The sequence below is a fragment of the Ursus maritimus genome, unplaced genomic scaffold (assembly GCF_017311325.1).
Source record: "Ursus maritimus isolate PB19 unplaced genomic scaffold, ASM1731132v1 scaffold_9, whole genome shotgun sequence".
NCBI classification, from domain to species: domain Eukaryota; kingdom Metazoa; phylum Chordata; class Mammalia; order Carnivora; family Ursidae; genus Ursus; species Ursus maritimus.
The window spans coordinates 13,339,223-13,357,938 of NW_024427107.1; the positions used below are offsets into that span (position 1 = coordinate 13,339,223).

The 18,716-nt window shown below is 37.0% G+C and overlaps 1 protein-coding gene across 4 annotated transcripts in view; it reads right to left on the reverse strand.

Annotated features, from left to right (window-relative positions):
• The window catches only part of ASPH (aspartate beta-hydroxylase), a 209,561-nt gene that overhangs the window by 157,441 nt on the left and 33,404 nt on the right, over positions 1–18,716 (reverse strand). For 2 of the 4 annotated variants that reach the window (XM_040626071.1, XM_008706727.2), the window contains exons 2-4: positions 16,966–17,115; positions 13,957–14,025; positions 786–827 (exon numbers count right to left, since the gene is read on the reverse strand). In XM_040626071.1, the coding sequence (XP_040482005.1) occupies positions 786–827; positions 13,957–14,025; positions 16,966–17,115 (261 nt within the window). The remainder of the gene's footprint in view (positions 1–785; positions 828–13,956; positions 14,026–16,965; positions 17,116–18,716) is intronic. The other 2 variants (XM_040626070.1, XM_008706728.2) reach the window with 1 other exon arrangement.

Here is an 18,716-nt window from a genome sequence, read left to right on the forward strand (position 1 = left end):
AAAACCCTGCAAGTCACATAGTCATAATGTTTTACCAAAAAACAAACCAAAAACAATATGCCGAGCCGTGAACACAAAAGAATATTATAAGCTGATAAGGAAAAACATGCACTTCTCCCATGCCCCATCCCTAAAGGACATAAATATTGACATGTGAACAAGAAAACCCCCAGGGATATAAAAAACCAAGGCTGTAATAATAAGCTGCTAGCCTACATATGATGGCTGACAGGTACGGTAATTTTTAAAGAATTAAAATATCAAAACACAGCACATTCTATACCAGGGAAATGCAGTACTCCGGATTATAAATCTAAGTTTTCGTTTCATTGAAAACTACAAGTGTGCTCACACTGGCTTTTATTCTGCTCTAAGACAGAGTGTCACCAAAGCTTCTGAAGAAATGAAATCAATCAGTGAAGAACTCATCTTTTTTTCCAATAGTATTTAAAAAATTCAAACTCAAAAAGGTTTTAGGTTACACAATAGCAAGTTCAGATGTAAGTTTACATGTAGTATGACAATATCATGATATCATTATGTTTTTAGTTTAAAGGCTGTTACAAAAGTTTTGAAACCATAAAAAGGAAATGACAAAATTATGGGCTTAGGTAAGAAATTCTTTAAAGACATCTTGGTGAAACTACTCTACTGGCCAGTGGTGCGACCCAAATCAAAAAGCAATGCTTAGCATTAGTAGCTGCATTAACGTATCTAGAAAATGTCATGCAGTTTCAAGCATTAAACTTGATTCACTCGAGGCTAATTTGAAAAACAGAAAATACCTTTAGCCTTAGTTTTTCTCTTGGCTACCCCACCAGGTCCTTCTGTTGGTATTCACAAGATGAAAATAGGTTATAAACAGAAAATATTAAGGAAACTAAAAACGAAGTATTTTTTAAAAAAATAATACAATATCTATAATTAAAATCAATGCCTCTATTAAACAAATTAAGTTAAACTCACCATTTAAAAAACACACTCCTTCAACACATAAATATCTATCATGTAGATGTCATTTTGAAACCTAACTTTCACTATAGCAAAAAATGCACTGTAATCAGCTTATGATTCAGTCAACTTCATGACTCGCGGTAGACCTGAAAGAATTGTGGGCTGTAGAAAAACCTAATTACCCCCAGAAATAGCTTTTCCTGCTCAGCTGTGCCTGCATAACCAGTGGTCGTCTGCTCGGCACAGGGGATCAGTTACAAGCCCCACACATGAAAGGACCAGGGGACTTCACTCCCTTACTCAATTGTCATTGCCATCCAAAAAAAAGGAGAGCATATTTTGATAGAATTTTAATCTCTACTGTTTGAAAAAAACCATTGCTTTTTTCCTCCACAGTCGCAAACTTTCTTTACCAAAAAAAAATTAGATGAGCAAGTAAGAACGATACAATCACGTGGCTAGATGTTAAATTTCTTACTCTTCATCTAAAAATGTTGCAATAGCTTTCTATTTCTTGTCTTGGCAAATAAAAGTTCTGATAATGGGTTTAACCTCTGCCACACATCAGTACCCTTTACCTTGCTGTACGTGCTCATTCTAACCAGGCTGTAGTTGGCATCCCAGTCAACGGATGTTCTCAGTTCCATCTCCTGATCACATAAATGCTATTTTATACTCATGTATCAGCAAACTTTCCAAGGTGGCATTCCAAGTTGCCAACCCACTTCCTAGGCTCTTAGAGTGGGAGGTGTGGTGATTACTGGTAACCTCCTGTGGGGGCAGCACCATCTGTCACTCAGCAACAAATGGCTATGGTTGTACAAGAAAGTCCCCAAGCAGAACCCACTCTATGTGTTTCTCAAAACCCTAATCACACCCCCACTTTCAGTATGAGATGTTTCCACTCCTATTCTGTTATATTGTTCAAATCATCCTCCATTCCTAAATTCCTTCCTCTTTCTCTCTCCTTCGCAATTCATTTCCATCAAATGAGACAGTCCATTTGAGAATGGCAATTTATTTTGGCTGAAATTCCATTATCATCAGATGGCAGCTACACTTGTCATGAGCATAGCATAACCTGTAGAGTTGTCGAAATACTATGTTGTACGTGCGAAACTAATGGAATATTGTGTGTCAACTATACTTCAATAAAAAAAGAAATATCATCATTATTCTGGGGGAAAAAAGTATTAGTGTATGTCCTACTACTGACTACATTTTTAAAAAATGTGAATTAACTTTCATACGGCTATCTATACCTGTCCAATTACTTATATACATACGGAATGTGTGTGTGTGTGTGTGTGTGTGTGTGTGTGTGTGAGAGAGAGAGAGAGAGAGAGAGAGAGAGAGAGAGACAAATCATTTCTCAAAGATAAAACCTGAATCCTTCCTAAACTCTATTAAAAACAGCATGCCACCTGGGGCGCCTGGGTGGCTCAGTTGTTAAGTGTCTGCCTTTGGCTCAGGGCGTGATCCCAGGGTCCTGGGAGCCTGCTTTCTCTCCCACTCCCCCTGCTTGTGTTCCCCTCTCTCGCTGTTTCTCTCTCTGTCAAATAAATAAACAAACAAAATCTTAAAAAAAAAAAAAAAAAAAAAACAACCAGCATGCCACATTATAACACCGAATGCCATCTTGGATCACTCCCCACTAAAGTTTATTTCAGAATAAAATATCAAACTCATTCTTCTAATACCAACTTTTAAATACATGGGCATTATCCAATGTGCAAAAGAAATTTGCATTAAACATTAAACTGCATGTTGAATGCTGTTCATGTCCCTCTCCTGACTCCTGCATGTTCTCTCAACGCATGCCCAGATTTTCCTTAAAAAGCAGAGTGGTAAGAATCAGACTATGCAAACACCAAAGCCTACTGTTATGATAGAGTCAAAAGAGCTATACTGATGAAAAGGCTAGAGTTAACTTTTGACATTAATAAAATATTAGATTAGCATTAACTTAGTGAAACAGGAAAAAGTAATGAGTGCTTTACTTAAAACTTTTCCAGTTTGGTCACAAATCTTTAAAGTGATACATACATTGTGCAATGCACTGTACGAAATTCCAAATCATCAACTTTAGCTACCTTTTCTGAACTTAAAGAATATAATCAATAATTTTTCAATATATTTGACATGATAAAGACAGGGCTAATAATTTAGACACAATTATCAGATCCAGTCTCAAAAAGAAAGGGTATAGACGTGAGAGAAAGCACCAAGCACAGCACCAAGAAAAGAGGAAGTTAACAGAGGAGCCTCTACATAACAGAGAGGAGAGTGAAGAAATGCAGTGTTCTTCAAGTCAAAAGTACAGTTTTAGGAAGGTAGGTGGGAACAAAGGTTTAGGATGAGGACATTACTGAATTTGAGTTATTAAATGTCCCATAAGGTTCTTCAGATTACAGTTTCACAAGCAGAAGAGGTGGTCACATTACAATGAGAAAACATAGGTGGGAAAAGGGTAACTACCCCAGGGTGCTTATGGGGGCCCCCTGACCGCCTCCTTCCTACAAGAAGGCTGATCATATGTGGAATTTCCCAAAGTTCCCAGGGGGCAGAAAGGAATAAGGGTTTGCAAGATTTTACTGCATCTACATGTTTGATGGCTAGAGGAAACAAAGGCATCCCTCTAGGAAACAGGAACAGAGCCAGCCAAGAGAGAAATTATAATGAGGCCAGAAGATGCAGGGGGAGATGCAGGTAAAGACTTAACTTTGGAATCCAGAAGATGCCACATCTGCAAAAATGACCAATGAAAGGAAACAATGAAGAAAATTCTGAGAACAAAGAAATGCTGTAAAGTGTAGAGAGAGGAAGACAATGGAACTGAAGCCAAAGATGACTACCTTGGTAAAACAGAAAGCAAAATCATCTTTCCAGAAGAATAAAGTGACCCTGGAAGCTGGAAGAGCATGGGAAAGGTTTTGAATACCTACTCAAAGAGTTCCTCCATCACAGCAGTGAGCACCTTACACAGGCTCAGTTCAGCTAAGTTCAGAATAGATCTCTTTCTACAAATGATGTGACGCCCCGTGGTGATGAAGGAGTTAGTGGTGATCCAGGACTGGTGGCAGCATATCGAGAAGAATTAAAAAAAAAAGAACTTCGGGGACACTAGAGAAGTGGCCCCAGAGAAAAACTCAGGGCAAGTATGTAAGACCTTGCTTTTACATAATTTTATATAATTCCTAATTATAGACAGAATTAAATTTGTAACTATGGTTGATGTGGACTTCCTTTACTGTCAAAAATCAGCAAGCATGCCCTATTTTTCTTTTCTTCTCTCTCCACTACCAAAGTCAATACCCAGGGCAAAAAGGGGCGGGGAGCAAATTTATCAAACAATAAAATTCATGACAATATAACTCCTTAAAAATAGTTTCCATGTAGTATATAGAAAATCTTATCAATCAGAGCCTGAAAAGGAAGCATTCTGGTATTCTGTAACTCACTGGGATGAAAGTTGTTTTTGTTGACAGAACACATTTCAACTGAAGGCAGTCATCAAAAAAGCATCAGGAAGTGGTTGCAGCCAAAGAGAATGGCAAGAATAAGTAATCAGCATGTTCTTTACTTCCTCTGGCCGTATGGTTATCCTGATGGTTAAGGTGATTACTGTTAATAGCTCTGTTAACTTTTTGAGAAGTTTTTAACAGAAATTAAAAAGGACAGGTCTTATGTTCTGCCCTTAAAACTTGAGTTGCCTAAAAGTAATTAATGTTATTTTGGCAACTGCCTCAGAGCCACTATCCCACACACATTTTCAAGCTGAAATGTTCTGTATCAAATTAAAATGCTGAATCATTAAGCCAATGGTTGGACTTGTGGTTCCACCACATGCAACAGACATAATTTTAGAAGACTGGCTCCATTACAGAAATCCAAGTAGCTACTACAGGTTTTCGGAGAGCTGGCCATAGACTTGGTTGGCTGGGTATCACTCTGTACTTTGGTCACTTCCGTCACTCCCATAGTCCCTGGTGAGATCTGTGAGTCACCTTCAGCTTCAGTTTCTCATCTTCCTCCTTCCCATATTGAAACATCACAATTTATTTCAACGCTGACCACAGATGGCAAAAAATAAAATAAAATAAAATAAAATAAAATAAAATAAAATAAAATGGCCCCAAATGCCTAAGTAACGGTTCTCTGCTCTAGGCAGACTGTTGCTCTAGAATGGATGTCTAGTTTGGCTAAAACGCATGCCAGGGCACTACACCAATTCCCTTTTTATTTTTAAATACATGGTATAACAGTATTATCACAGGCATTTTTGCCTGGAAGCTACAAACCTTCCAATGCCCTATGGTAAATGGGGAAGGCAAGATTAGAACATAAAGAGAATGGCATGACTCGAAGTTTAGGAAGGGACTGCATCCAGAGACCGGAAGTTTGCATGAGGAAGCAGACTCAAATACAAACACAAGAGACACTGGAAAGCTCACCAGAAGACGTCAGTTAGCGCAGGTCAGTTTCCCATATGAAAATTCAAAATGTCGTTTCTCTTGAAAAAAAAAAATGTCCAATAATTTTTTCACTTATTTAAGTTGGTTTAAAAAAAAAACCCTCAGTGTTTTATTAGACAATGGGTAACTTCTGAGGTTATCATTCATCAAGACTAATAACCCCAGCAAATATTTAATAAATATCCTATGTTGGGCTCAGCTTTGAAGAGGGATTCAAATGGAGCTTAAGACCTGTTTCCTAACTACAAGGACCTCACACTCTAGTTAATATCTACTCCCATGTATTTCTTGGTTATACAAATATCAACAAATATCAGAAGCAGAGAATCTGGCAACAATTCTGTCAATTAACTTGTGATAATAAAGTCTGAGTCGGTGAATTTCATGAAAATGCTCCAAATATGCACTGCAATCAAAGAAAATTCCACAGCCCAAATCACAGAAAACTACTTACTTATGGACCAGCATCTTATTTAGAAAAGATCATGATCTCAATCACCAAAAGGTGTATCTACCAAGAGATCGATCAAATTAAGAGAGACTACCTAGGCCTACAGTTATTTTGAGAATTCTCCCAAGCTTTATCAGGGTACACAGAAAACATTTTATTCAGTCTAGCTAACTGTAAATAAAAACAAGCCAGAATTCAAACAGAAAAGTTCTCTTACATGTCTGGATACAGCTCTATGAGACAGGCAGGTAATTCCTGGAAGAAAAGAATCAAGTACAGGATGAAAGGCAGGATCACCCAGCATTCCATTACGCCCAAGGCGTCCAGGCGATTCTCCCAGGCAGCAAGCTGGTGGCGAGGCCTCGGGGTTCAATATGACCAGCACCCAGAAGACGGTTCTCCACCTGACTGACACCCCACCGCTTGCGTCCCAGAGAAAATCCGGGCTGAAAGAAGCTACAGTGCAGAAAAGAAATCTCCAGAGGGCCACTTCCCGTTTTTGAGCCAAACTTCAGAAAACCCAACTGGACCCATGGCGGTGCGTCTAAGGAAACAGGCGGGCCAGCTCTGAGCGGACGACACTACAGCTGTTCGCAGAGCTCACACTGCCAAGTGCCTCTGCGTGTTTGAAGTCAGAAAATTCTGCAAAGTAAATGTGATACAACTCAAAATTCCATAAATACAAATAAATATTCTAATGTACAGAATACAATTTGCCTTTTTAGTAAGCTTAAAAGACATAAAGCTAGGAAAATATTTACACTATGAAACAGAAAAGTACACAATACATCCTTAGAGAAATTAAAAATCCTAACGTATATAATAAATAAAATTTAAGCGAAGTAATTTTGATCAGCTTCAAAATACTCTACACTACTGTTGCAAACAACTTCATTTTTTTCTCACCAAAACAAGCCTTAGCCACAAGTTGAAGGAAGTCACAGAAGTCAGGGGTCCACCAGCTCCCTAGGTTTCACCTTCATCAGAGACTTTGCAACAGGGCTGACTACAGGGGGTACTAGATAAATAGAAAATTATCTCCTCACGTCCTTATTTTTCACTTACAAAAATACAGCATAATTAATTTCTGTACATAAAACATGCATTAGTATCATTATCATGACAAAAGAAAGAGCCTGATAAGAAATTAATGACTGCAAACATTTTAACACACAAATTTAACTCATTTACTTCTTGAACTGATCACACATCTTCTAGAGTTAGTAGTCATGAAGCACGGAAAAATAAGACTGCTTTAAAAAATACATCTCGACACTTGGCTACATGAATTTCATTGAGAGTGAGGCCCAAGATCGTTTTCAATTTAAACCTAACGAAATTTGGTATTTCACAGTACTCCAACTCAAAGTGGAAGACACAATCAATATGGACAAGGACTGCATCAACTTTCAAAAAAGAACATTATTAAAATCATACTTATGTGTTCCAGGATATTAACATTTCAAAATCAGAAGCTTTTCACGGTAAGAAACATGAACAGAATGAAACATATTCCCCAAATAATTAGGGAAAGACGAGCTAGAGTTTTACTAGCCACGTGAGCTTTAGAAGATCACTGTCCCATGCACAACGTGTGCAGCCATATGCAAAAGCAGCTTTAAAATAATGCTCAAGATAAGCAACTTGCACAGTTTCTTCTGACACGTAAGTGGTGAGTAAAGGGGGAAGTCGATGCGTTTCCTGCGTTCTGATTTGATACTTTTAACTTCCTGGCTATGGCTGAGTTCTGATACATACTTACAAATAGCTGAATAGCCTAGGATCCTGCTTTCCAACAGAGACACTAAATTTGTCATGTTCCCCTCTGAAATAAATGGGTGACTTCTCCCATTGAAAGCATTGAAAACCACTGAAAGCTTCTCCCATGAAAGCAATTTGGTTACATATGAAAACACAAGGAATGAATATTTGAAAAGGAGAAATTACTATAGTTAAACAAATAAAATGTTCAAAAATAGAAACATATTCGCATTTTAAGCTCTATGAGGAATCACAGCCAAGTTAAGTTTCATAGAAGCTCAAAGAGATTTAAAACCACGAAGCACCACTCCCTAAAAGGGTAACAGAAACCAGAGGTCCTAATGGCTTTCAAGCCTTAAGGAAATAGATGAAATCTCATTTTATGAATGCATGTTATATACAGCTAATACAATTCCTCTTGCTGTTAATGAAGCAAACTCATCTTAAATGAACTGATTCAAAAATGTTTTTTAAGGTCTTCTAATGGCAAAAAAAAAATATATATATATATATATTCTCCTGAAAAGAATTACCACTATAGTAAATTTAAAAATTTATAAATCTAAAAATCAAATTCTACCTAAGCCAAAGGTGATAGCCACTTAATAAGGAAATACAAGAAAAAAATAGAAAAAGACTTATTTAGGATGAATAATTTTAATATGTACAGCATTATTTAAGATACATATTCACATTTTCCCTCTTGTGCACTATGCCTGCTTAAAAAAAATACAAATTACTTTCTCTGGATGGGTATTTGGAAATAAAATTAAAAATAAATTTTGCTTTCATACAGAAATATTCAGGCCTACTACTACTTGAATACAGTAATTTCACTACCCTAAGGCAAAAACATGGGGTTATTTTCAAATTATTTTAAAAGCACCATTAATACAGAATTTTACACCGAAATTTGTATTAACCTATCTGACAAATAAGTTAACCTAAACAAATTACAATTAAAAAATATCAGCGTGTTAAAGAACCATCACTTTACACACCAGTCATGTTAAAGATCAACAGAGAATCATTTAATTTATGAATCATGCTGGAAACATTTTTATAATCAAGTCCACCATAATCATCTCAATTAATAGTGTGTTAGAAAGACAAGCATCAAGGGTTAATCACAAAACAATCTGCTATGAAGTTTCTGAATTTAGTTCAGTGAATACATAAGTTGAAACAAAACGATACAGAAACCAATGACACCACCAAGAACATCATTCTCAATGCACTTTGCAGACTACTACAAGAACGAGGAGTGCCCCCTTCTTCACTAGAAGTGGGGGAGCCGAGCAAGGGACTAGCTAGGAGCTGGACTGGGGAGAGAGATCACATGGTTGCCTTGTGCTGTTTGATCACAGCTGCCCCACTGCTCGTGAAGCCCTGGGTGAGCAAAGGAAAGAAAGAAACAGGACACTGCTTCGGGTTTTCATAAGCCCATGACTTCAGTCCCTGAATCAAAGTTACTGGTTATGTAAATCCAAAATGACACAAGTCTTGCCCTGAACCCCTTCGTTCTGTGACGTACCATCAACACCATCTGCGGATTCGCTTTCTTCTTCTTCCTCTTCTAGCATTTCAAAGGGAGTCATTATATCATAGAGAAATGAGAGGAAACCATAAAACCAATCTGAACTTTCCTCTGCTAAAATATTAAGGACTTCCTCAAGAGAATCAATATTTTCATTACTGCCATCTTTGGTCAGGCCTACATAAGAATAAAGGAAGAGAGAAAGAGAAAATAAGGAGAGCAGTTAGGTGGAAAAAAGAAGTTGAGGAAGAGTGATCTCAAAAAGGATGTGCATCATGGTCACGGAAGTTTACAGAAAAGATACTTGGGAAAACAAAGAAACTCATTAAGATGCACACCTTACAATCAACTCTCAATCATATGTACTACAGGCAAGGCACAGTTTGACCAATCCTCACCATTCCTACCAGCCCCTCACAAGGTTTGCCTTTCTCTCATTAGAGAATCTAGAGCCCCAAACAAAATTGTGTTAGCCAAAATCGATTCATGTCAATGGGAAGAACGAACAAAAGTAGTAGGAGGGTAGAAAGACAGATCTCTCTGACAGCCTCCACATTTGCTGATTTACCAACCAGATATTATCGAGAGTTGATTATACAAGCACTTACATATATCAATAAATATTCACTGAAGAAAAGAAAAAGGTTCATTTCCTCACCCTTTTCCCCTTTGGACCTAGAGTTTACTTAAGAAACTCTGGGATTAATATGACTGGCAAGATTACCATTTATAGCATCCACAGACATAAATTTATTCAAATTCTATCAGATAATCAAATGTTCATACTATCAAATGTTAGCTTTACAGTGCTCTGGCTACTTACTCATGGTCCTATAATTCTGACCAATAAGAACAGTCAGCCATTAATAGCAATTCACGCTGCTAACCAATATTAAATTTGATCAAGGCCCCTCCAGCCACCTGCAACAGGAATATTAAAAGTCCTCTTCCCATAAGCCCAAGAAATTAGCTTCTATTGCAAAGACGCGTGACTCCTGTTGTTTAAGTATTAGTCCCAAAACAGGCCATCACGATGGAAAGAAAGTGAAGTACATGTTGGTTTTACCATTTTTTTTACTGTTTAGAACTGGCTTTGGGTAAGAAACATCTCTCAGCCCAGTAAATACCAAAATCCACCGATACTGCCACAGCCTATATAACAAGACCCGTAATGGTGAAAGAAAAAAACACAGGGTAGAAAGTTCTGGCTCTAAGAAATGTGAACATCCATCACTTGAGAGCTTCTCCGAGGATAATCACCTCATTCAGTAGGTCGGCCTTTGGCCACTCAACATTTCTCCATGGAGCATAACAGCCAGGAAACAAGACAGGCAGGTAAGGTACAAGAGTAAGACAGCTAGCATAAATATTAAAGTATACAGTGTATTTTCCCTACTTTAATGAAGAGAAGCATTATATCATATCATTGTTCATGTATGGGGGTCAAGGGAGAAAATAAACTGCAGTGAGTATTTTTGGTATTTAAATTATTCGTTGACACAACTAGAATATTTTTTCACTGAATTTAACAGTTGACAAGTGCTATGAACAGACATCTGTATTCCCACTGAAATCTCTGTGGGAATAACATGGTTTCTTCTTCCTGCCTTAAAACACCATAGTTGTATATTTATAATAAACATGTTTATTCTTCTCCATTTTCAAATATTAGTACTTCAAAGTATCAAATATAAAATATAAAACTTCACCAGCCTTCAATATGACATGACTTTGCCAAAGTACCTGAGCAAACTACTGACCCAACTCTGCAACCTTCCTGTGGCTCTGAAGACAAAAATACTACTCCACAGAGAAAAAGGAAATATTCCGGGTATAGAATTCCTCAGCCTCTAAGAGCGGGCCCGAACACAAGGGCAGAGCGTGAGCACCTCCAAGTGGCCAAGATCCAGTTCACTTAGGCATCTGTCCAGTCTACAAATGCTTATCAGGCTCTAGGAATTGTTGACTGGCTTCCCTTTTGTTCTCCAGCCACACCCGATCCGGTGCCAGCTAGGTGCTAGTCATGGACAAAAGGACAATCATGCAGTCCTTCGGCGGCCTTACTCTAAAATGATGTTACTCTCAGCAATTGGTCCTTGGACCATTTTCCTGTTGATTTTATTCGGGAAACAAGTTTTCAAAGAATACAATTTCCAACAATGTAGTTTTCAATAATCCAAACCAATATCAAAGATTATTTATTCTAAATAATTTGGCCACAAAAGTAGGAAGCTATGTAAACTAGGAAAGGCTCAGAATATTTTCAAAGTAGAACGTAAGGGCCATGGCCAGAAACAATGAAATAGAACTAATGATGGCTGTTCAGAATATCTTGATTTACTCACACATATTTCATTCTCTTTATATTTCACAAGAAAAACCAAATCTTAAAATGTGGAATGTAAATATGAATGCATACACTTCCTCAAATTGGTAAGACTTAGATTATGCAAATTTAAGAATGCGGAAAGAAATACTTATGAAAGAAATGCCAAGCCTACGAAAGCTCAGCATATTTCAACTCTTACTCAAAGCTCTCCCCTAATCTCTAGCTTCCTACCTGCATCTGCCTTCTGGTTTCCCCTTGCCTTAATCCAAAACTCCTACCCCTGAGCTGCCTCTCCGAGGAGAATACACCCAGGAAGCCTGGCTTCTTTTTGGGTATCACTCAATTTGCCCCCCTGTAACATCTCCCTGAACATACAAAGCCCGTTAATGTCTGTACCCCAAGAATCTCACCAGGCTCTCTCTTTGAAACCACTTGCCAGTAAAAAGGCACAACTAAGCTACAATAACCTCACAAAACTAAAAAAGAGCTTCAGTCATAAAATTCAATTCCAGTCAAGCTTGTATTTCATGCAGAGAATTCAATCACTATAGAAATAAGGTCAGAAGACATAAGTGAGCCTGACAGCTCACCTTTGGTTTGTTCCAGCTAATTGTGAAGCCACAAGCTAACTGTGAATTAGTACCTTTATATGATAAAATTGTTTATTTTAGCCTTTGTGCATTTAATAGTCAAATTACCAAAATGAACTCTGAGATTCATCAAATTCGATTCTACCTCCAAATATATAATTCTTATAAAAGGAACAAGTTATGATTTGTCCTTACCAAATACATGTCTACTGCAAAGGGCAATGTTCTATGTTACAATCAATTAACCTCTTAATGGTTGCTTAAAAACCTTACAGGAGATAAACTCTTGCAATCTAAAACAGTAAAACTCAAGTTATTAATGTAAGTTTGCCATAGAAATCAGTGTGTTCTATAGAAGAAATATTTTAATTTTTAATAGTTGATATTTCCTATCCGACAGACCACATAGCTGATTTTATTTTTTTTCACATAGCTGATTCTAAGCCTCTCTCTCTATATATATATAGATGAGAAATAATATTATTTCTAAAAATGAGGAAACATGGCCCACATGAAGTTATCTTTAAAATGAAAAAGGTTTACTATTCAGAATCCATTATTTAAAGTAAAGAAATACAATGGAATAATAAACCATTTATAGGCAAGCAAATCAGCATCATTCTGATAATTAAATTCTATATATTTTACTTCTTTTGCATGTCTAGGATTATAGTCTTCTGAGGATTTACTATTCCCATAGAAAAATTTAGATATGTAATGACAAAATTAGATAGCAAATTCCATTATGGTTAAGACAGGAAAAAAAAATTCATTGATAGTAAGCTTCCGCTATTAAGTAGCAAACATAATTCCCACTGAGAAGTAATAAGAAAACATAAACTAAGGTCAAAATTAAGAAGCTAAATCACATGTAATTATAACTAAAACCCTTTTCTCATATTTAGAACTTACTGTTTTATAAGGAGGTTAAGATTTTAATCTACCTAATACTGCTCCATTGGTTATAGATGTGATACCCTCCCATTTTTTTCATATCCATGAAATAAACACAGAATTGTGTGTCTGAGATGAATTTGTTTGCACCATTACTCTAGTAAGCATGGTATACATTACCATGATGTATTTGTTATTTTTCTAAGTACTGTAGTATACACAATGTTAATACACATAACACTACATAGTAAAGCAAAGGAAGTGATGCTCTTCAACTAGCGGAAACACACACCTCACAGGGCAGACTACACAAAGTCCGCATATCAAAATCGGCATCATCCTTCCTAGGAAGGCAGCATTTTCAAAGAAATGAGGGAATATCACATATTTATATATTACAAGAAATAATCTCAATGATAAAGACAGGTAATTCTGGGGGTAGAAAGATAAGGGCTCAAGATTTCTAAAATAAAGAAACCCAGCCAAAAACTACTGGTTCGTATTTTAATGTTACTATTAAAATATGCACAGGACATTTATAAAACATCCACTACCACAATTTTATTTCAAAATGGATTTATGTAAGCCTTTAGAAACTTACATTTTCAAATTGAAGTGAATTACATCAAGTAATGCTAAAAAGTGGCTATAATTACCATATTTGAAAACAGGCTAGTACATTATCTATATGTTCAAATATGAAGTTCATAAATCTGAACACAGATATGAAGTTATGCTTATTAAAAATATATGTGCAAGAGCTATATACATATCCATTTATAAAAATATATTGAAATATAAGTCCATAGAAAAACAATTAAGCCATTAACATTTCAGTGAGAACTGAAGTGGGAAAATATCTTCCAGAAAACGTGTGTGACTGGACATAGCTATTATCGAGGCAAAGATATTGTTCTGTTTCCAGCATTTTACCACCACTAACAAAAAATAAAACGTTTACTTGCCTAGTAAAACTTTGGCATCATCCACATCAAAATCTCCATCACCATCAGCATCATAGATTCCTAGTTTTCCTGCAAGAGGGAGGAGAAGATGGATGGGAAGAAAAGGGAAAACAAGTTTGATAAGGCATCACCACTTATTGCAGTCCTGACCGTCAGCCATAAATATTACCAATCAATGCAATTCTTTGCTCTCTGAATCCTGAAAGGCAGTGCTCAGTGAAGATCTTACCTAAAAATAATAGAAGATTCACTGACAGATTCAGGAAATGTTCGCCTTATAATCTAAGAAATATAACTGAGATGATATTTTCCTTAAAATTTTAACAATCCCCTGATGTAATCATTTCAGATGAATTTTTTTATTATGACGCTAAAAATAGTTTAGGTAAAAATTTCAACATATATAAGAAACATTATTAGATTTCCAACAGTTGCGTAAAATGTAATGCTTCTACAGTATGAAAGCTCCTCACGCCATCAGTATTCAAAATAAAAAGAACACCCACCAAGCCTCAAATAAAGACTAAATATAAATAATTAATGTCAAGTGCAAGCACTAAAAATAAGAGGGCAATTAATTTTATATTTTACAATAATGACTCATAACAGAAACATCATGAATCAACTTAAAAAAAAAAAAAGACTTCTGGAAATATAGTATATAAAACTGGCTTCCTGAAATGACAAAGGAAAACTTAGTTATCCCACTTAAAACTTAACTAGCCTGGCCATCTACTACCAAGAAAAAAAACAAGGCTTAAAACAGACCACTTCAGGAGACAGTACTCCCAGAGCCTTTCCTCTTCAAGCAGAGTAAAATGTTATCTTAAGGCTTTATCATCTAGGAGCACTGCTATGTTTAGCATTCCAAACGTGAGTCAAGTACATACAATTCCCTAAAAAAGATTCTAAAATCAACATCACTTAGAACTCAGCACTGGACAATGGCTGTGAGGAGACATCATATATAGCAATATTTTAAACAGCATCCACAAATATAGCATTAGTACTAAAAAACCAGTCTGCAGCACCGTTACCACGTCTCTAATAAAACAGAAGTGAAAACATTGCAGGAGAGCAGGCAGAACTTTTGGGGGAGAGTGGCTGTGATCAATCCTGACCCTCCCAGAGCCCTTGTTCTACTTAGGAAAAGAGTTAACTAGCTGTGTAGGATTCTGGTTTAGAAAGCACACACACACACATTAAAAATAAAAAATACTAGTAATCATAATGGAGAGATAAGGAAGTTATCATTTCTCTGCTAAGAAGATATAAGCAAGCGCTTGTCTGCAGGTGGAGGCTATCTATAGCGCAGAGCTCAGGTAACATCACAAAGATAGAAAATACCATACTTTCTGACAAACTTAAAGGGGGAAATTGGTCCTACCACCTATTTTCTCTGATGCAGGGGATGACTACGTTAATAGAATGAGGATGAGGTTTTAGAGACTTAGACAAGTAGACTTAAAACGCATCTCCAATAGCCTACCTTGAAGTACCTCCGATAAGTTATAACGGAAGTCCTTTGCTTTGGCTGCATGCATGCAAAAACACGAAAATTGTTACTTGCCCTTAAATGTACAAACATTTTTAATCTCTTCTTTTGTTTAACAGATGTTCCCTAACAATATATCACTGTAAGTCAACAAAAGCACAGATCTACTCAGAAGTTTGTCTCCGAACTAAAATTCTTCCTCTCTTACTCTATCATCTATCCAGAGACACTTTTCTTTAGTTAATAATGAAAAGTTTCAATAAATGGCAGCTTATCCATAAGCGTGTTTTGCCTCCACCCCCCCAACCAAAAGATGGCCATAATCTAACCTCTAAAGCAGAAGTACACAGGCTTTATGGAAGGGAGGGGGTTTTCTATGCAATGCGGTACATAGAGAGGAGCATGCATTTTGTTCAGTGACAGGGTCCACACTTTTCACTGGGGATCATTAAAGAGGAAGACCATGTATTCACAGTAGCCAAAAAGTGGAAAGAAACCAAAGGTCCATCACTGATGACTGGATAAGCAAAACGTGGTGCATATCCACACAATGGAATATTATTCGGCTATAAAATGAAGCAAGTCTTGAACCCTGAAAACGGTAAGCTAAATGCAAAAAGGCAGATACAAAAGGCCACATATTGTATGATTCCATTTATATGAAATGTCAAGAGTAAGAAAATCATAGACACAGAAAGTATATTAGTGTTTGCCAGGAGAGGGGAGGAGGGAGTGATGAAAATATTCTGAATTAGATGAGGAATATATTAAAAACCAGTAAACTGTACATTTTCACATATTAACAATATTGAATTTTATGTTATGTAAATTTCATCTCAATTTAAAAAAGACTTTGTGACTTTGGACTGACTATAACTCCAAAAATGGTAAAGAATCATTAATGTAAAAAGTTATGAAAAACTGCAGTGATTATGGGGAGAAAAGGGAAAAATAAGAAGGAAGACAACTATGAGAAATAACATGGCAACCTCCTCAACAGCATACAGACAGCACCTATCCCAACAGACACAGAGACACACACACACTCCCCGTACCAACACCAATACACACATATACACATACACACACACTAATTCATTCCAACGAAGACGAAGGGTGTGCTTCCAAATGCTCTCTAAAGGAAGGGTCTTGCAAACTGGGTCCCAACATAAATTCAGTGGCTCACGAATGTTTAAAATTAATATAACAAGATGGAATAGAAATTATATAGTATTGCATTTCCTAAGGGTTAAGTACTATTTGATAAAACTTTTCTGTGTGATATCCGTACAATAAAATGTCTATTTTTTATTTTTACTACAGATTATGTTCAAAGAAGTTGAAAAGCCACTACTCCCAGGTAACCCTAATAACATCCCCTTTTGTTCCTACACTGTTGAGAACAACTGAAAGGCTACAGAAATTACACCCAAAACAATGATAAATCTTTAAGATTATTAAAGGATGTCTTTCGTGCTTACAAATTCACATAAGAAACAATACCAAATTCTTACCTAAAACTTCCTCATAATCAACAAGATCAAACCAGACGACCGCTACTGATGTCCAGACTCCCAGCAATGCAATGACCATAAACCATGTGAAAAATGAACTTCCAGAAAGTCCTCCTTTCCTCCCATTTTTGTGTCCTCCATGCTTTGTCTCTGTTTAAAAATAAGACAGATGAACAATGTCATTTTAGAAGACACCTCATTGAACCTCTTTTTGCTGAATTATTTCTCCAGTAATTTGAAAGTACTTACAATGGTAAATCATTCCAAAAATATTTTTCACTCAAATTCTCAAAACATGTTACATAAAATAAAGATTTTTTAAAAGGATGTTTTTATTTATTCATTTGGGAGAGAGAGAGAGAGAGCACAAGCAGGGGGAGGGGCGGAGGGAGAGGGAGAAGCAGGCTTCCGCACTGAACTGGGAGCCTGATGTAGGACTCGATCCCAGGACCTGGAAATCATGACCTGAGCCGAAGGCAGACGTCCAACCATCTGAGCCACCCAGGTGCCCCTAAAATAAAGATTTTGAAACAGAAAAGATTCTGCTCAGACTCAACACCACACATGCAAAACTTTGACTTAGAAGTAATGCAAAAAAAAAAAAAAAATCATTGCTTAATGTTTTTTAAAACAAAGGTTGATAGAATATGTATATCATATGTTATACGTATACCTTCCTTCTAAGTTCTTTACATATAACCTCCTCCAAAGTTCAGCGCGTATCAACAACTTCATGAAGTCACATAGAAATGTGGCCACGTCCTTTTCTCCGACCCACTTAGTTTCTGGAGAATCTTAAAAAGTCTGTTAATGGCCACAGAAAATATCTCCCCCCAAAATGGCTCCATATTCTTAGCCAGAGACAGACTGAGAAGGAAGGAGACTATTTATAGGAAATAGAGGTCAGGAAAGAAGAGAAGCGAACTAGTACAACAATCCGTCCTCCTCCTTTACAAGACCCGCTGGGGCCTAAGGAAGCAGGAAAGGGCTCATCACTCACAGTCCGTCTCAATGCAGGAAACAGCTCTGTATACTGCAGTCCACTGAGTGTCATCTATCACATTTGCTACCCTTCTGGAAAGAGTCTTCTTACAGCCAAAAGTAAACAAAAATCATGAAAGTCAAGTGACACTGACAGAAATGGTCAACACCGTCCTTAAACAAAAGACCATCGTATTCAGATTTCTCTTGAAAAGGAACATAATAAATATTATTCAAAGGCTATGTCATATTCCCAAATACCCTTTGAGAAAAGGAAAAGTTTATCAAGCAGGTGGTACAGCAGGACACTGCCTTCTCTGTTGAGCACGTGCCATGTAGTTCAAAGTGCTCCCACGTGCATGGCGGCATGTGATTCTCACAAAGGTCTGGTCAGTCTATCTCAAGAGGGCGTTTCTGGATGTCTATAAAGAACAACTCTTTACCCGGTGCAACTGTGCCTCACACCGCAGGGCAGCTGGCATCCCTGGTTTCCTAGGGTCCCGAAGGTAAGTAGCTCCCCGATGAAGCCAAACAAAAATACCCCCGAACTCTTCCCACCTTACAAGGGCGGTGCCTGCTTCAGAACCACTGGGGGTGAGGATGGGAATAATCATCTCTGTTTTACAGAAAAAAGATTAAGTGGTTTACTCTAAGTCCCTGGCACAAATTGGGTAGAGCTAGGAATTGACCCTGACTTCTCTGGTCCTGAGTTCCTTGATCTGCGTGAGTGGGTCAAATTAGATGCCTTTAAAAAGCTCACTAGCTCTAAG